Here is a 25,838-nt window from a genome sequence, read left to right as displayed (position 1 = left end):
ATGAGCATGACGAACTTGAAAGCGAGCTCATCGCCTTCATTTTTATTAGGAAGTGTGACATCAACAGTACACGATCCCATCAAATTTGACTTTATACTTAAAAATTACAACAGGATACAAGCAGCAATATACAAATTCCCAGATGGAAATGTTCTCATAATTCAGAAAATAAATAAACTTCCAATTAAGACTTAAGAAAAAAAGTGATATACTTTCCTTTTCAAAATAAAGTCATGTAAACTCTTGTTTTAAGAAGAGTAAAGTACAATAGAAGCGAGGACATATAAAAAAGACTTGGTCAGATTTACAGTGAATATTTTTGCTTCTTAAAGAAAGTAACCATCTGTCAGTTGCATCAGTGGAAGGTGTAGAGCAACAGGAGTATGGTGCAGATGCCGATCACCCCGCCTAGAATTAAAGAGTCCCGCCTCTTGCGCAAATTGATCTTCTGGATGAGACTGTTGATGGCGGGGAAACGATCTGAGGGGCGGGGAAGTGTGTGGTGAAGGAAAATAATTAAGAAGCGTTTTCCCTGTCCTCGCAGTGAGCAAGAGACAGAAAGCAGCGGGGAAAATACATCAGCACGGCTCCTAATGCAACCAGGAAAAAGACTAAATGGAGCCTAATGGTGTGGTCTAATGTCTGTCATACCAGCTTTCACTGTAAGTGAGGCTGTTATCCTGCTCCATGTCCATATACAATGAGGTTAGTTCTGCACATGTGCAGCTGAGACAAATTCATACAAGCTTCTTACAAGTTCATAAGAAGGAGAACAACTGATAAAATGATAAAGAAGGATACTGGCCAAAGTTGTGACCCTGGTTTGAATGGACTTCAACATCCCACGCTGAAATGTGATGTTCTCTTTGGTAGCCATGGCGATGCTGGAGGGAAAGAAACCACAAGGGGTTAGTGGCAGGAAAAGATGCATCTAGCTGTCTGCACAGCATCACACTGAGTCGTTGCTCAGTGTTGCTTTTGATGCGACTAAAGATCAGTTAATTGGGGACAACCTGTCCAACTGGGGACAAAAGTCGTGACATTGGCTCAGTGGTTAGAGGTGCTGGATAAAGATAGCTGATTGTTAAGTCTCATTCCCAGGTCGTCAATTACTGACACTTTGGCTTGGTAGGTCGGGCTGGCCACAAACCCAAAGTGTCAGTGTTTTTGACGTCCTGGGAATGAGCCTCAACAATCAACTATCTTAAATATTGCTGTTTTAAGGTTAGGGTTAAGGTTAGGTTAAGGCCAGGGTAAGGCAAGTAGTGGTTATGGTTAGAGAAAGGGTAAGTCTATGTCATGTCTCTAAAAGTGACCTCAGTGAAATTGTATGTGTGTGTGTCTTGAGTGAGTGAGTGAGTGAGAGAAAGAGGAGGAGGGGGAGAGTGAACGACCAATAGAGCTTACCTTATTGCACTGTCGATAAGACTGTCTGAGCTGTGAACATGAAACAGGAAAAAGAAAAAAAAAAAGAAAAGTCAGATCAAACAGCCTGAAACACTTCGATTTATAACGTCTTAAACAAAGATTCACACCTAGGATCCTTATCTGGCAGTCAGGTTACAATAATAATGGATTACGTCCCTATTAACCCACTCCTGTTCTCTGTTTGAGAAGAAACAGTAACTGTCAGAATCGTAAAGGCATTTCCATTTGTTGAGTCTCCCATCAATGGCAACGTCTTAGGTAAGCACGTTTCCACAGAGTTTTCCGTAGTGGGTTAAACAGTCAGAGACTGTGAAGTGTCCGGCAGTACTGGCATGGCTTTACACCGTGTTACTACATGTACTGTTGAACTACGTTCTCCTCGATCGAGCTTCATTAAATACTTCAACATAAGGCATCACTTCTCCTGGATCTCCTTCCTCACCTGGGTTAATCAGATAAATGAAAATTCATTTACAAGACTGGAAGAAATACTGGCTGGAGTGGGACTCGGTATATTAAGCATTTTTTCAGCCTTACATTCTCAATAGTTTTCATATCGGTGCATAATGGGCAACACACATGCTGATACTGATATATCTGCCAGCCCATTTATCGGGCCGGGCTGTAGAAATAGTACGCCAGCACACAGGGAAAGCCCTCGCCATGAAACCACACAGCTCTTTGGGTCTATTACCATGAAAGGAGCACTTCCTGCCAGACAGGAGAGAGTGCTGCTTAATGGAGGATTTTTGGGTTCTGATTCGTCAAATCCAAACCGCATCGTAGCAGAAGCCAACAAATCTCTGTAATTGTTCTAAACACACAGACGTATCCATTTCAAGATGGTAAACTGATCCCTGCGTTATTTGCTTTAGGTGAAAAACAGACACATAGATGGATGAAACAGAGCCTGAACACGCACACACACGGACACACACACAGACAGACACACACACACACACACACACACACACACACATACACACACAGATGAGGTGTACTTCAGCTGCCCCATTAGCTGCCGAGATAAGTGACGGACAGAAAAATGAAGCGTTCAGTCCAGAGCTGAGCAGAGCATATAAAGGCAGCAGCGAGCATCCTGGCGGACTCCACTGGAGACCAAAAATCAATACTGCGCTTTATACTTCCTCCATCTATTCGTCTACCTCTCTCACCATCTATCCTCTGCTGTCCTCTGCTTCTTCTCTCTATTCTTCATTTGAGTGCACAGGCGAGGCAGCTTCTTGCTTTAATGTTTTTTCTTTTTTTTTTTTTCTATACTTAGTTACTACCTTTATACATCAAACTACCTTCCTTCTTACACAACTTCACAAAGCAGTCTGGTCACCAGTCTATAACCCCGGTTTGCCTGGGCCAGCTTGGCTCAAGGTTGACATTATTGCAACATTTCAAAATCAATCATAAAGAGGTTACAGAATGACAGTAGGCTGGATTGAGAGCAAAACGTGTTAAAATATTAAGTCTCTTTAGTTTTGTCACAAACTGAAAAGGCACCGTAACCACAAAGCTTTACAAGTAAAAGTAAATTTCATTAAACAAGCATTAATAATAAATCAACAAAACAAAGCCTGCGCCACAGAAAACACCGTCTAAATGATACCACACATCCACACAAATCCTCTTTAAATCAACAACATCCCTCACAGAAGTAAACTGCATCATTCTGCAAGCATTGCACTTGAACTGTGCACGATTATACTTTTGTGCATACCTCAAATTAACACTTTAAAATAGGGTAAGTGAGGCTGAAACACAAAAAGACTGGGCCAGGAGAGACATAGTTAAAAGCAGGGCGGTACTGAATGTTTTAAATGTGTTTGTTCTAACAACAGTTACATTTGGTGGTGGCAAGTTTAAAGACATTGTGCCACAGATAAGATACGGATACATTCAAGGGAAATTCTGATTTGCTGTGGCTGAAAGGCTGGACAATAATTGTGGCTAGGAATATTTACAGCGAGTCACAAACCTAATGGTTCACTGTAAAACACACCTGTTGTCAGCCACAAAACAAATACCCTGTAGCTACTTATATAACCATAAAATCAATAACACACAAGGAAATGTACACACACTCCCATTCCTTGATTTTTAAGAGAAACGGTGAGTCTGGGCACCAAAAACAGAAAACAACACTGAAAGAAGGTTTCAGAACATGACTACTATAAATGGCTGTTCCTACCAAAATAGCATTGACAAAATTAAGCAAAAAAACAAAAAATGCTAATGCTAGTGACAAATGCTCCTCCCGACTTCCCAGAGTCTAAGATGAAACCTGACTAATGGCTTATTGACTAATTGTTCTCAGCTCTACAAATGTTAATATTAAGGCAATCCTCTGATAACTGCTCCATTCATTTTTGAATGAATGAGGAAATAACGATCTTTTAAAGCTTTTGAGCATTTATTTTCACCCAAGTTCTTAGTTCAGTTGATACCTCTGGGTGACAAACAGTACGCTGCCTGTTGTGGCTGCTCTATTGTTATCTTATCTTCACTTTTTGGCTTTGCCAGTGGAAATTTTCGTAAAACACTCTCTACGCCCTTTTGGATTCTGTGGAAATGAGGGCATGAGCTGAGTCAATACCTGTTTGAGCCTGTATAGGATACCTGACACAGCACAATACTAATTTTTCAGATGAACGTGGTTTCAATGAGATGTCTTATTCAAAGGTTTAACAACAAAATGATACATAAAATAAGACTCCAGCAGAGGGAACTGGAGAAAAGATGGCAGCAGCGACATGTCAAGTAGACGTCTTTGTTTCGTTAAGGCGGCATTTGCCACAGAGCTGCAGGTGGAGGGGCAGCCGGCCGTTCAGATATCCAACCTTTCCATCAGTCTGGCAGTGAAGAGTGGCTCTGGAGGAAGAGTAGGCCTGTAACCCAAGAACAGCAGCAGTCGGCCGTTCAAGAGGGACTGCAACAACCGGAGAGGGTGATGTGTTTTTATCGGGGAAAAGGTCACATAAGGTCACATAAAGCTTGATTTACTTGCTTGTGAAATGTCAATGCACGTTAAGCAAATAGATGTATCTGCGTAATTGATGACGTTGATGCATTGCCCCAGCCCTAATTCTAGGCCATCATAAAAAGTCATAAGCACCACACCACCTGTGGAGCTGAGCTAATCAGCTATCCTCAGGCTCCTGCTAACCAGCCACATGCTGCTCGCTCTTTCCACATCTGACATATGCTGCATTTGTTTTTTTTTTACTGTAAATAATTTGGTTTTGTCAACCACTCAGCTGTCCAGGTGGCTGGTCTCAGAAGCTCTTGCTTTATACTTCTGGGCACTGAACAATAGGCAGCCTGTTGTAAGCACTCTCTTGTGATCTTATCTTAACTTCTTGAAAATTTATTGACGTGATACTGTGACATAATCTCTCCAACGTTTTTTAATTCTGTGGAATTGAGGCGATAAGCTAAATCATTAACCTGTTAACCATATTTAGAAAGTTCCTCCTCCTACACACCATCAACACGCATGTCCAGAACACTAATAAAAGTGGAGTCGTCTCTTCCAGATTCAACAAGCTCACCTGACAGCTCACGACAAACAACTGAATCCTGTGGTAAGCTGACAACATTATCACAACTCTGTAAACTGCTTTCTTTAAAGTGGCACACATGTGCATCTTTCTATCTCATCTTTAATTGTGCATTTTATATTAAAGCTAAGCTACTAGACTAGAACAGATGTACTTCATTTTGTTATTACTGATTCTTATGACGATCACTGTTTTACTTTCCTCTTTGTGACTCTCTGCCTGTCCAGATTTCAGCTGGAACAATGTCGCAAATTGGCAACGTGAAGGATGTTAATGCCTGCATTAACACAGGGAAAATTGGTGCAGACAATACCTTTGATGTTAAAGGTAAATGTGAGTGTGATTATATTTTTCTGTGAGGTTGACTTGACAGTTTCATTAAATCTTTTTCTCTCATGACTACACTCACAGCACGTGTTGGACCCAATATTCCTCTGGGAAACTGCACTGGCATCAAAGTTACAGGATTAAATACAGGGAACATCGGAGGAGGGAACACGTTCAACATGCATGGTGAGTGATTCCTCATGTTGCTGGGATTGTATGTACAGTTTGTTTTTGATTCATCACTTGTGTACAGATGTCCCATTGTCTCATTCTTCATATTTCAACAGGAGGACTGGCAGATGGTGCACTTGTTGGCAACACTACTGATGTTCATGCTGTGAATAACCAAGGAAACATTGCTTCAGGGAATCGCTATACCATCGGATGAGGTAAGAAGTCAGAGATGTATGTGCCCCATTAGACACACCATAAGATGTGTGGATATGACACCCTTGTGTGCATCTTTTCCTGTGCATGCATCATGATAAAACGATATTATCTTAATTCTTTATCAATCTTGTGTTTTATTCTTTCTTGTTCTCTTGGTCTCTTTTAGGAAATGGTCCTCCAACAACGGGATAATTCTTCTAAAAATGATGAACCATTTGCTTTATGGTCATATAATTGAAAGCTCTATGTAGTTGTAGCAGCAGCAGTTAGTAATAAGTATTAACAAATGCTAAATTCATGATCTAAAATTGGCAGAAATGAGTGTCATTCATCAGATCAATGTAAAAGAAACACAAATAAAAACTAATTTCCTCATCCACTGTATGACTGGCTGAATATTTTCAATTTTTATGTATGACTGACGTTGCTGTACTCTTCTAAAAATGATGCACCGATTGTCATAAAACCGAACTCACAAATGCTAAATTCATTATTTCAAAATTCATCAGATGAATGTAGAAGACATACAAGTTAAAATAAACTCAACAGGTTGTGTGAAACAGTCTCCTGCTGAATATAAACAATTTATTTAAATTTTCTATGACTGGATGTTTCTGTACTGAGGGATGTTCAATGCCTTGAGGAGTTTCCTATATTCTTCATTCTTCATTCAAACATTAACCTAAATTTGTTTTGAATGTTACTTTACCTTTGTCACATAGCTTTAATCAGGAAATTGACTAACCAGCAGTTGCATTTTCCAAATTAAGTCTAATGTAACTCACAATCTCAATTAAAGTTTTTTTGCAACCTCTGCAACCTCCGACACAAACTTGTGTCATAATTGCAACCATTTTTTGCAACCTCTGCAAAAAATGGTCAGGGTCAGCCCTCTGTTACCATGGTGTTAACAGATGTCCTTGCTGCAGATGTTTCCTGAGTTGACTGAGAATACAGAGCTTAATATTTTAAAATCGATAAACACCAACATGCGTTATAAGGCTTTGGGTTTTACTTTAAGTTTATGTAGAGAAAATAATACATTTTAATAAAAGCACATCATCATATAATTGCTAATTTGAAAAGAACTTCTCTAGCTCTACATGTGTCAATATGAGCATGATGCTGTCACAACTGCTCCATTAAAGGTGCATTATGTAGTTTTGGGTAAGAAATGTTAATCAGAGGAGATTGACCTTCATTTAACGCTTTTTATGTCTAAAAAAACTAATTCTCTCTTTTCCATGACTGAATAAACTGACCTTAAAGGACAAGATAATTTCATACTGTTTTACTTTACTTTATATTTGGCGGACCCTGCCACCTTTCTAGCTTCGAACAGTGTTCTGGGGACCTTATTTGGCTCTGAGAACAGCTTGTTTATTCAGTTATGGAAAAGATAAATATTTCTGAGGTTGTATTATTTCCTCATTAATATTGTAAATATTAAAATTATAAGTTTGAATTTCTTCTCCAAAACTACATAGTGCCCCTTTAATTTCTGATTAATCTTTTCAAGCCTGTGACCATGGACTTTGATATTGCAAATTACTTGATGTAACTTTATCAAACAAACACTCGCTCTCCCCCTTTAGAGTCCCTGGAAATGAGGACGAAAGCTAAATCAGTAAAATCTCTTTGAGATACAGATCAGAATGTCCTCCTTGTGCATCACAGACATGTTCAAAACTCCTGTATAGGATACAGAGAATGCTACTGGTTCTTCAGATCAACCACACAGCGCAGGTCAGCCATCTCGGACTCTACATGTGTCGGTCTCTAACTCTGCTCTGCTTTCTGGGTGAACTGCTCTGCCTTCGTGTTTTTGTTTTGTTGACATTAAATGTTACACATTAAGCTGATGCTGTGTTCCAGATTTCCAGAACAGTCCTACTTCAAAAACATTACAGCCAGACAGCAGTAACAAGTGTGGACATGGGATTTAAAAGCAATGTTTTTCTTTTGTCATCTTTCATCTTCTTCATCTTTTTAGCCTCATCCGTCTACATTTCAGCACGACCCATGTCTAACAACTCTGTCAACAACAAGAACATTTCCATCGGCTGCGATGAAGGGAACATAGGTGCAGAGAATGAGTACAACGTTAAAGGTAAGTTTAACACCTGCACACTCCAAGTGCCTAAACTGTGACTTTCCGTGGGATCATGTGGAGAGTTTTATAACACCATCTTCTCTGATATCTATTCCTCTACAGGTGATAAAGGAGAAAATGTCACTCTGGGTGAAATCAGCAATGTTCATGTTTCTGAGACAAACCGAGGATGCATCGGAGGAAAGAACAACTACACTGTGACAGGTTGGGGGTTTATTTCTGATTCATTTCTCGTGTTCAGAGGTCATTACAGCACATATCTGAGCATGATCAAGTATTTTCAATCTGGCATGTCCCTTTGTTTCAACAGCACAAATCGCAGCCAAGTCCAACATTGGCCATGTCAGTAATGTTACTGTTGGTTCCAACTCAGGATCAATCGGTTCAGGAAACCGTATTAACATTAACTGAGGTAAGATGAGAGGAAGATCACAGATTTATTGGTCACATATGACACAGTATTGAAAGTGTGACTGTGCACATAACATGTCTCTGCATTAATACTTTGTGTCAATGCATCAGTTGTTTATAAACGGCATTTTTCACATTCTGTGTCTTAAATTCTTCTTTCTCTCCTTTCTTTCTCCATCTCTTACTCTCTCTTAGGAAATCAACCCGATAGAAATCATATCATCATAATTATAAATGTTCAATTCACACTTAAAATATCAGCAAAGATAATCAAGATTCTTCAGCTTAAATATGAAGTACAAATGAATAAAAGTCAATACGCATCATGAATATCGTCTCATGGTTTTTTTCATTGTGTTTTGAAACACGTCTCCTCTTCATTTTAAGTTGAGCGCTGGGAACATGGGAAATATACGGAAAAGGTCTGATTTATCAAAACATCAGTCATCTGATCACCATGTTTCTGTTTAATGAGCAGGATTTACAGCAACTACAGCACAACTGGCTCCAGAGAGACCAGCCCACCATCATGAGATTTCCACAGCGCCTGCTTGAACACGGATGGCCACTACTGTGAAATGCTACCTGCGTTGTTCTAGGGATGTCAGTGTTGATTGGTTAGTTGGTCAGTCCAACAGATAATCATCATCCCCAGAGGATGAATTATGCTGACTTTTGTGATCCCCTGACTTTCCCTGTTTCGCAACCAGCGAGATCACATCTGCTGTTTTTCGTGAAAGATCTCATAAATGTTTCAATGGAGTGCTATGAAATTTGGAACAGACATTCATGTCCTCATCAGAATTAACGTCAATAACTCTGGTGACGTTTAATCCCGTGCATGTTACACAGAGGTGCTAGCATGACTGTAAACTCTTACAGGCAGATCCACTGGGGATGTCATTGTCTAGAATGGCCGCCAGATCAGACTGCAGCCATTCTAGAAAATAACCATGTTTCATGCTGCGCCACAGCGTTCTAGAAGTGGCTCTTGGCTCTGCTTTGCGCGGGAATACGCACCAAGTCTATTTTTGATGGAAGTGGGCCGCAGCTGTACCAATCTGCACAGAGCAGATCGAGCCAGGCAGGAGGTCAGACACAAGAATGGCCTGTGCAGACTCGAGATCTGCAGCAAACAAACAAAGTCGGAAATATTAACAATAAACACACTTCGGAAAAACAATTAAACGGTTTAACTATGCTGTCTACACACCCATGGTAGAAGCACAAAAATCAACACATACACACATTGCGAATGTGTCTCCGTTAAGGAATTCAGCAAAGTGGGTTTCTCTGAGCTCTGAATCGCCGCAAACATCTTCAAGTATTGCCATGATTTAAATAGAATGAAATTAATCATAGTAGTCAAAGTGAACTTGACTTTAGTCAAAGTGAAAAGAAAACACAATTCAGTGTGATTATCAGGCTAGTGAATTATTGTATTATGACAGAGTGACAGCATGGTGGGGCTATATCCACATCTATGGTTAGAGCTGTGATTGACGCTTTGATGCTATTAATCTAGTTGACAAGTTAAACATGTCACAAAGAAGCTTAAGATGTGGATCACACAAAAGAAACATTCATAAGATCAATAAAAAACAATGAGATTTAAAATATCTAACTGTAAAACTTGGTGTTTTGCTCTGTTATATAATATCATCTTCACAAAATCCCAAAATAACATCATGATTTACTCTCAGAGAAGTTTTGACAATGACAGTATACAGTAAAGAACAAGAAACTGCAGAGAAGCAACAACAACCTTTAAATCAGCCACCTGTACATGTTGCTTTGTTCCTCTAAAAGGAACAGAAATATTCAAACCAAAGAAAATACTTTGTGGGGATTTCTTATTTTTGATTAGCAGTCAAGACAACTCGTGAGCCCGCATGTGTGTGTGTGTTAAAATGGCAAAATGTGGTCCTGGAGACACCCATTGTAGCGGCAACAACAGAAACAGTTTTGAGTATTTTGCCAGGTGTCTTTATGCTTTTCTGTCTGACCGTGAACAGATTTTTGTCATTAGCATAGCATCACAACCGTAAAACATGCAGCCACAAAACTTCACAGGTGTGTACTTGAGGTCAAAATGAAGCTAGAGTGCAAAGATAGGTGTGATCCAACCCATGACTACAGAGTACCCATGAATTAAAGTAGTTATAACTGCTGAGTAGTCACGGGTCAAAACTTGAACATGTTGATGGGCATCCATTTAGCTTGAACCGATTGAATAGTCTCTAGTGATTGAATGTGTTTCTTGTCCCATCCACCACATTATAGTGTCAAACGTTTTGGTTCAGGATTGTTACAAAAACTCAAACCGAAAGTGAAGCTTCAAAACTAAAAGTTCAGCTTACTGTCAGACTGCGAACTTGTGACCCATGTTGGTTTTGTGGTTTCTGAACAGAGGGGGGTTGATTAAGCTGTTCTCAGCTGTTCTTTCTTACTTTCAGAACAACCCTTCTAAGGAGAGGTGTTTCAGCTTGTCAGTATATATTTTATCTGCAATATTTATTGCATAAACCATAAATACAACAATAAATAAGCTGTTTTTTTCCAAATACAATACTTAAGTCCAATTTCTTTGAACAGATACGTACTGATATTCGTGCATTTTTATTTATTTATGGGCAATTTTTTTTATTTATCTAAACCCATGACAACATAATCAGACAAATTTTGTTAAAGGACATAAACTTGATATTGTAAAACGCAATACAACACATTACAAAGATGAAGGATATGGGTTAGAGAAGACTGGCGGAAATGTAAAATGTACTTATTGTGCATATTAGTGGATGTTTCTGGAGGCAGAGGCCTCATGCTACACAATGACTTTGTTATCAGTACTGCATAACATAATTAACATTAATTATAGCCACATTTTTGAGTATATATTTTTTTAAAAGTTCTTGAAATGAAACCTTAGTTGAAGTACTGTGATACAAATCCTCACATATCCCCTTTACACTCTGTGGGAAACAAAACAGATTATTGCTGAACAAACTGTTCAGAGGGTTCCTCCTTTTAGACCCCGAAAGACACGATGACCAGGACACTAATAAAAGCAGAGTCTTCTCTCATCAGCTCAACAAGCTCATCCCACAGCCCAGGACAAACCCCTGAAACCAGTGGTAAGACAGTGTGTTTGTTTCTCTGCCTCATGTCTAAGTCAACCGCTTTCTTCTGAATACATCAAATTTACTATCTTGTTTTGAATCGTGCAATTTATACTGAGATCTCTCTCAGACTTTGTGTGGATGTAAAATAATCTGAGAGAGAAACAAAGGTACAACATTTTGAATGAATCAATTTTTCTGACACCGTTTTACTTCCTTTAGTGATTCTCTACCTGTCCAGATTTCACCAGGAACAATGGCAGAAATTTCTAATACAAAGGACATTGAAATTAGAAACAACATAGGGAAGGTGGGCGCTGACAACAGTATTGATGTTGAAGGTAAATAAGGGCATGTCTGCACTTTTCTGTCAAGTTGACTTGACAGTTTCATTAAATATCTCTAATGACTACAATTACAGGTGGTGTTGGAAAAAATGTTGCTCTGAGCAACACCACTGACGTCAAAGTTAGCGGACTAAATAGAGGCGCAATCGGAGCAGAAAACGAGTATGACATAAAAGGTGAGTGATTCCTCATGTTGCCGAGTCGGTATGAGCCATTTATTTCTGATTCATTACAAATATTCAGATCACAGCCTCTTTATGCCAACAATCTGATTTTCTGTGGTTAACATTTTACTCCTTTTCTCAATCCTCATATTTCATCAGGGGGACTGAAAGATGGTGACAGTGTCGGAAACACCTCTCAGGTTAGGGTTGGTCAAAACTTCGGATCCATTGGTGCAGGCAACAAGGTGAACATCAAATGAGGTAAGAGGATTTACTTGCCACATTAGACACATTTTAACATGTGTGCATTTGACATCCTTTTGTGTTGTTTTTTCCTGTGAATGCATCATTGTAAAATGATATCATCTGATTTCTCTTATCAATCTTTGTATTTGATTCTCTTTGTCTTTCTCCCTTTTAGGAAATTGCCCCTCAACAGATGGACAACTCTTCGAAAAATTATGTTTTAAGGTCATATAATTGAAATGCCTTAGTAGTAGTAGTAGTAGTAGTAGTAGTAGTAGCAGTAGTAGTAGTAGTAGTAGTAGTAGTAGTAGTAGTAGTTGTATCAGTAGCAATAGAAGATTAGAAAATGTTTAAATCATGATTTTAAATTGGCAACAATGATTCTTTCATGAGCTGAATGTAAAATAAGTATCAATAAAAATAAAGTCCATCTACTCCATCATACTGTCTTGGCTCAATGTTTTTTTTTTTTTCATTCATGACTGACAGTGCTGTATTCTGAGGGATATTCAGTACAAGTACCAAATACAATACTTATATTCTTTATTTTTGTGAAGAAATCAGCAGTTTGGTTTTCAAAAAGAAATTATTCCATAACTTAACTTAAAATGACTCTTAAAATGACTTACTATGATTTGACCACATGCTGATAATCTTCAGCTTATTATGCAATTTAAGCAAAAAAAAGTGTGAAAATAAATCACTTCATGGGTACGCTGAGTTGTTAGATAATACAGATCTTACTATTTTCAATCAATAAAAAACAGCATGTTTTTCAAGGGTTTGTTTTCTTTAATCTTACATTTTTGGACACAACAAAACCAATAAAATAAAAACACAGGTCATAAATCTATTCCAGCTCCATCTGTTGCCAGGTGGCAGCAGGGTGAACCGACTGTGGCTGGGGTGGGTGTTGTCTTTTAGTATCATTTGGGCTCTGCTTCTCAGCTGTTCTTTCTTACTTTCAGAGCAACCATTCTAAGGAGAGGTGTTTCAGTTTGTCAGTATATATTGTATCTGCCCCTATTGCATGAACCAGAAATAAAACAATAAATAAGCTGTTTTTTTCCAAATACAATACTTAAGTCCAATTTCTTTGAACAGATACGTACTGATATTCATGCATTTTTATTTATTTATGTGCAAATTATTTTTTTTATCTAAACCCATGACAACATAATCAGACAAATTTTGTTGAAGGACATAAAATTGATATTGTAAAACGCAATACAACACATTACAAAGATGAAGGATATGGGTTAGAGAAGACTGGCGGAAATGTAAAATGTACTTATTGTGCATATTAGTGGATGTTTCTGGAGGCAGAGGCCTCATGCTACACAATGACTTTGTTATCAGTACTGCATAACATAATTAACATTAATTATAGCCACATGTGAACATTTTTGAGTATATATTTTTTTTAAAAGTTCTTGAAATGAAACCTTAGTTGATGTACTGTGAGACAAATCCTCACATATCCCCTTTACACTCTGTGGGAAACAAAACAGATTATTGCTGAACAAACTGTTCAGAGGGTTCCTCCTTTTAGACCCCGAAAGACACGACGACCACGTGCAGGACACTAATAAAAGCAGAGTCTTCTCTCATCAGCTCTACAAGCTCATCCCACAGCCCAGGACAAACCCCTGAAACCAGAGGTAAGACAAAGACCTAATGTGTGTTTGTTTCTCTGCCTCATGTCTAAGTCAACTGCTTTCTTCTGAATACATTAAATTTACTATCTTGGTTTTGAATCGTGCAATTTATACTGAGATCTCTCTCAGACTTTGTGCGGATGTAAAATAATCTGAGAGAGAAACAAGGGTACAACATTTTGAATGAATCAATTTTTCTGACACTGTTTTACTTTCCTTTACTTTCTTTAGTGATTCTCTACCTGTCCAGATTTCACCAGGAACAATGGCAGAAATTTCTAATACAAAGGACATTGAAATTGCAAACAACGTAGGGAAGGTGGGCGCTGACAACAGTATTGACGTTGAAGGTAAATAAGGGCATGACTGTACTTTTCTGTCAGGTTGACTTGACAGTTTCATTAAATCTCTCTAATGACTACAATTACAGGTGGTGTTGGAAAAAATGTTGCTCTGAGCAACACCACTGACGTCAAAGTTGGCGGACTAAATGATGGCACAATCGGAGCAGAAAACCAGTATCACATAAAAGGTGAGTGATTCCTCATGTTGCCGAGTCGGTATGAGCCGTTTATTTCTGATTCATTACAAATGTTCAGATCACAGCCTCTTTATGCCAACAATCTGAGTTTCTGTGGTTAACATTTTACTCCTTTTCTCAATCCTCATATTTCATCAGGGGGAATAGGAGATGGTGCCAGTGTCGGAAACACCTCTCAGGTTAGGGTTGGTCAAAACTTAGGATCCATTGGTTCAAGCAACAAGGTGAACATCAAATGAGGTAAGAGGATTTACTTGCCACATTAGACACATTTTAACATGTGTGCATTTGACATCCTTGTGTGTTGTTTTTTTCCTGTGAATGCATCATTGTAAAATGATATCATCTGATTTCTCTCATCAATCTTTGTATTTGATTCTCTTTGTCTTTCTCCCTTTTAGGAAATTGCCCCTCAACAGATGGACAACTCTTCGAAAAATTATGTTTTAAGGTCATATAATTGAAATGCCTTAGTAGTAGTAGTAGTAGTAGTAGTAGTAGTAGTAAAAGCAGTAGTAGTAGTTGTTGTATCAGTAGCAATAGAAGATTAGAAAATGTTTAAATCATGATTTTAAATTGGCAAAAATGATTCTTTCATGAGCTGAATGTAAAATAAGTATCAATAAAAATAAAGTCCATCTACTCCATCATACTGTTTTGGCTTAATGTTTTTTTTCTTTCATTCATGACTGACACTGCTGTATTCTGAGGGATATTCAGTACAAGTACCAAATACAATACTTATATTCTTTATTTTTGTGAAGAAATCAGCAGTTTGGTTTTCAAAAAGAAATGATTCCAGAATTTAACTTTAAATGACTCTTAAAATGACTTACTATGATTTGACCACATGCTGATAATCTTCAGCTTATTATGCAATTTAAGCAAAAAAAAGTGTGAAAATAAATCACTTCATGGGTACGCTGAGTTGTTAGATAATACAGATCTTACTATTTTCAATCAATAAAAACCAGCAGGTTTTTCAAGGGTTTGTTTTCTTTAATCTTACATTTTTGGACACAACAAAACCAATAAAATAAAAACACAGGTCATAAATCTATTCCAGTTCTAATATTTAATCATTGGGACATATCCCCCAGCTCTATACTTGCAGCAGTTTGCCGCACGGCTGACTGAGCTGATCATTTACTTTGGGGAATCCAGGCTAAAATTAATATATGTGACTTAGTTAAATTCTGCATCCATAAGGTCTTCTACATTTTCAAAGACACAACACATAGTGACAGACGGCTCTTGTTGTGAGGCTGTAGGTCAAAGAACCAACCTTTATATCTGTGCTCAGTGCTTAAAATGAGATTCAGCAGATGGATATGGAAAAAGAGATTCATGTAAAGATATCAAATGTTTTCAAACTTTGAACTGCACAGCTAAATTTGCTTGTGGGGATACTAGATAGTGGCTGAGTAGACTACTGAGGGCAGCTCATTGTTTCGTAGGACCTAAAGGATCTATGATATATAAAAATAAGGGCAATATATTTTATCATTTGGCTGTTTCTGAAATACAAGGTTAATTCATTTCTCACTTTACAACTAAACTAAACATTCAGTTTAAGCTGCTTTTGGTTGCATTTGGTTTTAATCACCCAAATGTCAATGTGCATATGGTTCAATTTAATATCACAGCCTTGATAAGAATATGCTGCGGGTTTCAATGCAGTATGTATCACAATCATTCTTATCTTTTCATAAATGTAAAATAAAAACTTCATGAACTCATTTCGTTGGTTTTCATATAACATTTGTTGGTTCTGATTTTCAGAAAGATTCATTTATAAAACACTATTTTGAATTAACAAAATATACTGTATGATCTTCACTAAATTGCTCCAGCTCAAGTTAAACATTCCCCAATAATTCCTACAAACATTTCATAAAGTTCTTAAATGTCATGAAACATGTCCCCTGTTTGTATAAGAGTGTATTTGAAGTTTTAGGGCGTATATCTCATTAAGCTGTAGGTATCTAACATGTAAAAAATAAATGATCTTCTGCTTTCTCAGTAACTAACATCAGCTAATGCAGCAGCGCTAGACAAACCCTCCCTTTAGATTCTGTGGGAAAAGTTTGAGTTGTGTTGAACAAACAAAAAAAAAACCTGCTTTAACCACAAGGAAGTTCTCATCATCGACATTCGTGCAGGACACTTACATCAGAGTCTTCTCTCCTCATATCATCAGACACAGGACAAACTTCTGTAACCAGAGGTAAGATAACAGCTGCATTGGTGTCTGTTTCTTTTTCTGTTTGATGTCAACATCAACTGCGTCTTTTAATAACACAATTATCTTTTTAATGTTCTGTTTTAAATGTACACCTCAGACATTCAGCTGACCCTGTGACTGATGATGTCGTCTTTTGTCTGAGAACTTAACTAACTTAGCTTAACAGATACTGTTTTACTTTTACTTTTTTTGTCTGTGTAGATTTCAGCGGGAACGATGGCACACAGCATTAGTAACACAAAAAACATCACCGTCGAGAGCAACAAAGGGAAGATCGGTTCAGACAATGTCATCAACATTAGTGGTGAGTTCAACCTTTGCACACTAGCTGTTGTTGCTATTTCTCTCTTTCAGTTTTTTACAGTTGGTGCAAGTATCGGTGATGCAGAAAGTAGAAGTAGGCTGTTAAGCTATTTCATATCTGTCACTTACGTTGAGAGACCAGCATCTTTACAACACATGCTATGTGCTGTATGCTACAGTAGGACACGATAATGTAAATTAGGACTTGTTATTTGTATTTTAAAAGGAGGCATAAGATCCCAGTCAAATACTGGCAACTCAAGTAACACAGGACGTGGAAGCCGTTCTACTGACTCCAGTGCTTCAGGGAACGCAGGGAACGCAGGGAACGCAGGGAACGCCGACAATGTGAGCGGTGAGTTCTGTGCCAATGTATTATTGAGCTTCTGTCACATTGTCATACTCATGATGAACACAAAATCAGTACAGCAGAGATATTCTCTTTTTTTTCGCTGCTTTCTTCTTCCTTATCAAAACTTGGTGCCTTCATTACCCACAATGCAACCGCTCAATGGATGTCGACTCAAGTGACATAACTTCAGGCATTTTATCAGATTTTGTGCTAATCTCTCTGAAGTGAGGTAATTTTCTGATTCTCTGAATTTTAAAAGGAGGAACAGGAGCGCAGACAAATACTGGCGACTCATGTAGCAAGGGTTGTGGAGCCGGAAGCGACTCTGGATCCAATGCTTCAGGAAATGCTGGCAATATGAGAGGTGACTTCTGCGTCTCAAACTGCTAATGGGAAGTCAGAAGGGGTCGGCAGACTTCTGATTTAAAACTGAGAGATAAGAATCTGTGCAGCTAGACTCACAGTTTATGCATCTATTTTTGTGTGTAACAGGAGAAAAAGCAATCAATATTGGCAATGTGACTAACATGACCCTTGGGGACAATGCAGGAGACATCGGTGCAAAGAACACCTGCAATGTGAGCGGTGAGTCCTGTCTCTCATACTGTTGGCAGGTTAATAAAAATGAGCACATTTATGATTTCTAATCTTTACCGCTTTGTTCTGGTTTGAGGGATTTTGTTGTATTTATCATTCAATGTATTTCAACAGGAGGGAAAGGAGTCAAAGTCGATATTGGCAACGTCAGTAACATGGATGCTGGATCAAACAAAGGAGACATCGGTGCAGGGAACAACTGTAATGTCAGCGGTGTGTACAGTCTCTCAGATTGTTGAGGAGTCAATACAAAACAGCCACATTTGTGATTTCTGAGCGGTTAATTATGTATTAAGACTGGAATCTGTACACTGAAGTGATTTTCGACGTTTTTCAATAGGAGGAAAAGGAGTCAAAGTCGATATTGGCAACGTCAGTAACATGGATGCTGGATCCAACATGGGAGACATTGGTGCAGGAAACAACTGTAATGTAATGGGTGAGTTCTATGTCTCACTGCTGGAAAGTATCATACACCAAAACACTGTGCGGTGGTTTCTGATATAAACCACTGATACTGGATTTGAAGCTGACTCTGACATAAGATTCAAAACAATTTTTTTACAGGAGGAGAAGGAGTGAAAATAGGTATTGGCAACATCAGCAACACAACACTTGGAGACAATGCAGGAGACATTGGTGTCGGGAACAACTGCAACGTGAGCGGTGAGTCCTGTGTTTTAGGTGCTTGTAGCTATAATGATTTTGAGATTCGAACCTTTACACTATGATCGAGGCTTGACAGTTTGTGTGATTTTGTTCTATACATTGTTTTTGTAAATCAACAGGAGGGAAAGGAGTTGAAATAAGTATTGGCAACGCAACACAAGCAGGGATTGGGTTCAACTTGGGAGACTTTGGTGTCGGGAACAACATTAACATCAACTAATGTAAGGATGACTTTCAGTTGCAACAAGGTCAGAGTTTGGCTGGTGTTCAAGAACATGTTATGCATTATCTATTAACTGTTTTTCTCCGTTTTTTTCTCTCAGGAAATCCCTTTCCAAAGGATCACGGACCACAGTGACATCCTATTATTGAAAAGTATTGAAAACACTGTGACATCAAATCTATGAACCTGTCCACTATTGCTTTGATGAAAGTGTTTTCAAAAAACATGCTTGATTTTACAAATTATTTACTCCATTGCTTTGGTTTTTGTAGCATTTTTCTTTCTCACAGATTTCTGTCTGCCTTGTATCGCAAAATAAAAAATACATTAACTGTTTCATTTTCTTCATTGAACTACTTTTTAATAACTACTAAATAATATGTAATAAAATGGTTATTAAGCATAATATTGATAACTAAACACACTAAATGCACCTTAAAACACATATGCGCCGTATAAGAAATTGGATTTATTAAGAGCATCTCTGGTGTTGCTTAAAATACCACAGTAGTTGTCATATTCAATGCATTTTAAAATTACCAAGATCACCAAAGAAATGAGGATTCAAATTTTATTAATATGTATCTAATAACTGAGAGACATGATTCACACAGTGACAAACCTAGTTGTGAATGATATATTGTGGCTTCAGAGTCACTGGATCTCAAAGTAACTGAACCAAATGGGAGATTTTGGACCAATGAGTTAGACAGCGTACTCCACCAGCATCATCAAAACACCAAATGCTGGAATATATTGTTGAAGAATGGTGTCTTTCTCCCTCGTAGAGTTTATAAACTTGAAGAACGTATGACACGGGGCACTGAAGTTGTTCTGGAGGCTTGTGGTGGTTCAAACACTTACTAATGGACCTAAAGATAAGAGATTTCCTAAGCCAATCTGGGCGTATTTTAATGGATCAGTATCGACTAAAATAAAGCCGTTCAAAATCCGATCCTTTCTTTAGTGAAATCTTCTGTGCTTTATCCACTTCAGCCTAATGGTGTTGCAGTTTGGCTATACGTCACAACAGCTGGGCTCTACAGTTCACACATACCAGAGAACATTTTAAGTGTGTAAATGTGAAATGTGAATGAATGTTATTTGGTTGCAGAAGTGCAAGTGACTCTAAATTCTGACACTGACGTCTGCAAAATGCAGGGATTCGCTAAACTCAGACAATTGTCACATATCACATATCAGGTGTGACTTATTAATGTTAATTCCATGAGTAACTTCACTCACCAGCGCTCTGTAACATCATAACATAACTTTTGAGTGACCTGAGTGTTTTTGTACTTCCAACAACTTAAACAGACTGAATTTTCTTCTTTCTAGTGGATCACAACATGTGAATTTGTCACATTTTCACAATTAACCTTTCTTTTTTATCATATCATATTATATCATATTATATGTTTTTTTAAACCATTGATTTAAAAATGACAATAAATGTACCCTCTCTAACCTTGTATTATTTAAGCTTATAAACGTAATATTGTTGAATCAGGACTTCTGGTATTTGGATCAAGTAGCTTGTTAAAAATCAGGACTGTAAGGTTGGGTACGTTCTACAGCTCTTGTGTCATAATCTCGACATTTAGGTAAACATAAGGATCATATCAAATGCAGTTTCGTCAAATACCAAATATTAAAGGGCTCGGATCAGGGGCAAAAAAACATTCAGAACATCTCCACTAAAACATTTTCATACTTCTTCTTTCCTCCTTTTGTTCTAAAGGCCAAAACCCTAAGCTGTCCACCACACACTGGGAACATGTTGCTGTAAGAAGCTGTAATTCACTTGATGTCATCTGCTTTCAAATCTTTTTCTTACCACTTCTCCTCCTCTACTTCTGCCCTTTCATTTTCTTTATTTGTTAATCTTCCTCTTATTGAGAACAGCCATGAGGAAGTGCATAAAAAACACATTATTAGTCACAAGGAAACGTGATTAACAACATGTCAGCACTTGCATGTCTATTTGTAATTGTGTATGTACTCAAAGCCACACACCAACACTTGGTCACGTCATCGCAACACTTACCCTCCCCCTTACCCACAGTAGTACTCTTTTAATCTTCCTCTGAGTGCAGTGAACAGAAAGTGCATGAGAATCAAATGATCAGCCACAAGGCAACGTGATTAACAACATGTTTAGAAAACCCCTCACGTGTGAGAGTGCATGTAGACATAAACACACACAAATACCAGCACATATACTGGTAGCCATGTTTCATATCACACTACCCACTCTTTCACACGTACACTGCAACCCTAAACATCATCATCAGGAGATGTTAATGAGGACACAAATGTCTGAATCAGTTGGACTGGACATTAAACAGAATTTAACCTGCCAAGACCCGAGTACAAAAGAAGAAAAAAAGATTCATAAGAAGCGACGGGTGTGTTGATGACGTTTCATCAAGTAACTAGCACAAAACCAGAAGAATACAAACATCTTCCCTGTATATTGCTTTCCACTTTTTCATTGATATTGTGGATACTTACCAAATACATGTAGTATTGATTTCAAAGCTCATTTGTAATGATGCATGTCATCATTACCACTGAGACAGTAGCTTCGTCCACCATGGCCACTACACTACAACACTGCAAGCGGCAGTAATTCGAGTGCACTATACAGCAAATACGGAGGGACTTAGGACATAGCCATTGACCTTCTTCAAAACATAAATAATAACTTTCATCACCTAGAATCACTGTTTTGATGCAGTGAGTCTAAGTCATAAGTTGTTTAAGAAATGTCTTACTTTCTCAGATGTTCGTGTTCCTTTAGGAAGAGCTCAGTCCTTCTGTTATTCACTCCTGAGCCGCTCTTGTAGGACCTGAGTAAGACGACAGATGCGAGAGAAACATCAAATGATTGGGAATTGGATTGAAAGACTAGTAATAGGTTACAACAAATTGAAGACCTTTTTGCCTTTATTGAATAGAGACAGTTGAGAGCCAGACAGGAGATGTGGGGTAAGAGAGTGGTTTGAGAGGCAACAAAGGCTAGAATCAAACCAGAAGCAGTTAATACGTCACAGAAACCCCAAAAGGCAAAATTTTCTGTTACTGATAGAGACCAAGCCAGAGCCTCTGTGAGGCTGTATTAAAGCATATAATGTTAACCATGTTCACCATCTTAGTTTAGCATGCTAGCACTCAGCTGAGGCTGATGGGAAGGACTTTTGCAGGTCAAGTGAACATTTGACCTCATGTTGGCCCTTGATGAACATGAATGTGTGCAATCCATCCAACAGTTGTTCAAACATTTAGCTAAAAAACATAAATGTCAACCTCAACTTGGTACGTGAGGAAAAGCAGGTGCATCGTCAAAGTTAGTTAGATTCACTGCCTGGGACTCCTGGATGTTTGTACAAATGATTGTCCCAATCCATCTAGTAGATGTTGAGATAACTCAAAGGATAAATGAAAACTTTGACCTGCTGGGAACACTAGATGTCAGGGGGCCTACATCTCCCAGAATGCACCATTAGCACAGAGTAACATCACTGGAGGCACTATCAGATTACACGCAGCTTCCTCTGGAGCCACAAAAGGCTTTATACTACTTTTTTCACATATGCAGCAGTACTACCCAAGATGTGAAAACACACCTTAATGTGTGAAATTGGTGGCGTTACCCTTTAAGAAGCCTTTCAGTTGGCTAAAAGACAAAGTCTCCACAGAAAACAAGTCTTTCCCTAATATTTGCTTCAGTCTGAAAGGATTATTTCACTGCCTCCTATTAACTGATGCCTGGATGCTGATTATGTACTTCCTGCGTTAAAGCTTTTAAGTGATCAGCTCTGCTTAACCCATGATTGTCCTCCATCTCTTATTTACTCCATCCCCTCCATATTTGGACTGATCATCAATTCATCAACCATTACCTCTTCTGCTGCCCCTCTCTCTTCACTGTTCCTCCACACCCATCATCTCTAAGGGAGTAATTACAATACACTCTAATCATTTTTGTAATCAGTCATCAGATCAGGACGGCGTTTCCCTCTCCCTCTCTCTCCATCTTGCTCTCCATCTCCTCCTCAGATAAAGCATTTCTCTGTATCAGGCAGGCCAGATGTAACCACCATCTCTCAGCTTCGCCTGAATAAAAGCCTTGTGGTTTGATTTACTGTAGAAGGCACTTAGGAGAGATATCCCAGGAGAAGAGAGAGATACAGACACTGAGAGAGAGAAAGAAACCAACAAAGAGAGGGAGGGAGATTGGCTAATAAGAGGAGGTATCTCTTATTAGAGAGTGAAACATTATAGAGGGAATGAATACTATCAAAGGGTGGGGGAACTCAGCAACAAACTGGACATTTCTGCCTCCTCCTGGTTAAGGATAAAATAGCAAAAGTCCACAGAGGAGAAGGAGATGAAAGATAGATAACTGTACCAACATAACGCAGATTACACACACAGTCTCAAAAATGCAGGTTATAACAATATAATATTGTGTTATAACAATAGGACTGAGGTTAGGAAATGATAAATAAAGTTCATATTCAACACAACAGAATAGGGATAAGTGCATGTCAAAGAATAATACCTTTGATGATTTCCCAGCCAGTGAGATTACAAGAGGATAGACATGCAGAGCAAATATGTGTTTTTTCAACACTGATTTGAAAATCTCGGCAAATGTTGTGTCCTGAATATGTGGTAAAAGTTTACTAATCAGCCCTTGCTTTTATTGATAGCCAATGCAAAGACATTAGAAGGAGTTATTAATGGAGAAAACCAGAAGAGGAGAATGTTGCATTTGCTAAAAATAGATAATCTTTCCGTTGTAAAGAGATGTATGACGGTGCTTACTCAATGTCTCTGTGAACAGAGCCAAGTAGATCCTCGCGCTCTCGCCAGCTGAAGAAGTTGTTTTTGGTTTTGTGGAACTCGTGAGTATAGTCCTACAGAACAAAGCATCATCAAATAAAAGTCAGCAAGACACGATGATACTGACAGAACAACAGAGAGCCATGTGTTACAATTTCACAGATGCTTTTTCTTTGGAATACTTGAAAATGCTTTAAACGGTTATATTAGGAGCTGAAATACAAACAGCATGAGAAATACAAGCAATACAAGAAAGTGGAGTAATTGTATGTACCTGTAAAATGTCTCTATGTCTCTGTAAGGTGTGCATCAATGCTGCGTTATGTGACGAAGCTCCTGGCGTGTTTGTGTATTCTGCCATTTTGTCGTTGACTGCAGTAAGCTGCAAAAAAAAAAAGATACCATTGATATCAAGAAAAATACATAAAAACAATTATTTTAGGGTGGATAAATGATGTTAAAAGAACTCAGCAGATTACAATTGCTTCACATCACTTCACCTTGGACTTGAAGCTTTAACAGTTTATATTGAGAGAAACCCTGAAATTCACCTTCAATTATATATGTTAGTCACCATTTCTGTGTGATATTTGACTTACATTGGCCAATAGCTGCTCCAGCTCAGTAGTCATGGCCACGAGCATATTGTCTTGAGATGGGCCAACAGAGTCAGACCTGATGTAAGGATGAAAGGAAAAGGATGCCTAAGTTTAAGTTCAAGTTAAGCTCAATCTTGTTTTGTAACAATGTAACACAAATCTTGTGTTTACACTTAAACACTTAATGCGTTGCCTTTGAAATTAAAGATTTTTCACAGATTCTGAAACCACAAATAAAATCCTAGCATTTCACATTTCATTTGAGCTGAATGAGCTCATGCATGTATGGTATATCCGAGGTCAGAAAAAGTCGGCCTGCATCCACATTGCTGCTGACCTGCTGTCTCTTGTCCGCTGGTCCCGGTTGCTGCTGCTGCTGTAGCTGGTGCAGAGCTTACTGAAAGAGACCAGCTTGAGGTCCAGCTCATTCTCCAGCTGTCGGGCCTGTTTACGCAAATCTGAGTGAAGCAATAGAGAAACACTCAGGACAAACAGTTCAAGATGGAAGCACATATTCCATATCTGACTGAAGGAAATAACAAAGAAAAACAGTACTCAAAAGACTTACTTGAGTTACAGTTAAGATATTGTGCCAAACTATTACTCTGGTAAAAGTGAAAGTCACCCATACAAACAGTACTTGAGCAAAAGTTTAAAACCATTTGTACGCAAGTATAAAAACTATTTTTCTGGCAATAAATGTACATGAGTACAAGTAAAAGTAAATTGAACCAGTCAGACTACCACATTTAATCTGATTCAACATTTTTTTAATCCAATCGCTGATCAAATAAATTGACTTAAAATGTACTGCTTTGGCTCTGAGCAGCAGGTTATGTGCAAATAACGAATAACTGAGTGATCAAATAAATGTAGTGGAGAAAAATGTAGTGGAGTGGAAGTATAAAGTAGCAGAAAATGAAATGCTCAAGTGAAGTACAAGTATCCTCAAAATTTCAGTGTAGATGTACTGTGTGTGTGTGTGTGTGTGTGTGTGTGTTTCTATAAAAAAACAAACCACAGACTGATCTGACCAGGAAGTGGCTTCATGTTTGCTTTTTTTCTTTTCTTTTTTTTTTTCCTAAAATCCCTGTCGATATAATCAGTACGTATCAGGTGTATGTGGGAGGATTACTGCTTAAAAAGCTCTATAACTTGGAAGTATTTTAAATAATAGATAAAGGGATTAAAAAAATAAAAACACAACAATACATTAAGATATTCGGATTATGTTTGTTTTACTGTTAACTCTGCTAGACCTTCGCTAGCATAAAACTTTCCATTTTTCCTGCAAACAGGTGGTCAACATCGGATTCAGACAGCCAAGTTAAATTAAACACTCTCCGGCGCAATTTAAGTTAGATCGGTCAGCTGGACGGAGCATTTAAGCTAGCAGTTAACCATCAACAACTGACAACTGCCATTAATTTTAAAGTTCGACGGCTAACAAGCTAACAGGTTAGCCGAAGAAACAGCTATGCTAAATGTATCTCCTCCCCGCGGATATAAAGTTAATTAACATGACGTCTAACGGAACATGTTGAGTGTGTCTGACCTCCGTGACGAACAATAAAAGGTGTACAAGCAGACAGTTGTTTTAAAATGGATGCTGTAACATAATGTACCTTCCCAGTAGTTGCTGCTGGTTGCCATGTTTGTTGTTGACATGTCATCATGAGC

The 25,838-nt window shown here is 38.2% G+C and overlaps 1 protein-coding gene and 2 long non-coding RNA genes across 3 annotated transcripts; 2 read left to right on the top strand and 1 right to left on the bottom strand.

Annotated features, from left to right (window-relative positions):
* Window positions 1-5: 5 nt before the first annotated feature.
* On the bottom strand, window positions 6-25,838 carry LOC311269602 (Golgi SNAP receptor complex member 1-like). Its single transcript, XM_084373836.1, has 9 exons — window positions 25,784-25,838; window positions 24,496-24,616; window positions 24,159-24,234; window positions 23,834-23,941; window positions 23,542-23,633; window positions 21,486-21,560; window positions 1,408-1,437; window positions 802-884; window positions 6-480 (listed from the first exon to the last, which is right to left on the bottom strand). The coding sequence occupies exons 1-9, from the start codon at window positions 25,824-25,826 to the stop codon at window positions 356-358; spliced, it is 753 nt and encodes a 250-aa protein (XP_084229962.1). The 5' UTR covers window positions 25,827-25,838; the 3' UTR covers window positions 6-355.
* Window positions 11,793-12,442, top strand: LOC311269605. The gene is made up of 3 exons (XR_014624111.1): window positions 11,793-11,886; window positions 12,034-12,135; window positions 12,296-12,442. It is a non-coding gene; the product is annotated as an uncharacterized lncRNA (long non-coding RNA).
* Window positions 13,735-14,908, top strand: LOC311269604. The gene is made up of 5 exons (XR_014624110.1): window positions 13,735-13,781; window positions 14,010-14,128; window positions 14,209-14,310; window positions 14,458-14,559; window positions 14,721-14,908. It is a non-coding gene; the product is annotated as an uncharacterized lncRNA (long non-coding RNA).

Source organism: Pagrus pagrus (genome assembly GCF_965226575.1).
Source record: "Pagrus pagrus genome assembly, chromosome: 14".
NCBI lineage: Eukaryota > Metazoa > Chordata > Actinopteri > Spariformes > Sparidae > Pagrus > Pagrus pagrus.
This window is presented reverse-complemented; position numbering and strand designations above follow the sequence as displayed.

Excerpts from the sequence above, each read along its gene's own strand:
- LOC311269602 (XM_084373836.1), bottom strand. The coding sequence starts at position 25,826 with ATGTCAACAACAAACATGGCAACCAGCAGCAACTACTGGGAAG. Across the intron at positions 23,942-24,158 it reads TGGAGCAGCTATTGGCCAAT|CTTACTGCAGTCAACGACAA; the intron begins GTAAGTCAAATA and ends TTTTTTTTGCAG. Across the intron at positions 885-1,407 it reads CTTATCGACAGTGCAATAAG|CATCGCCATGGCTACCAAAG; the intron begins GTAAGCTCTATT and ends CTTTCCCTCCAG.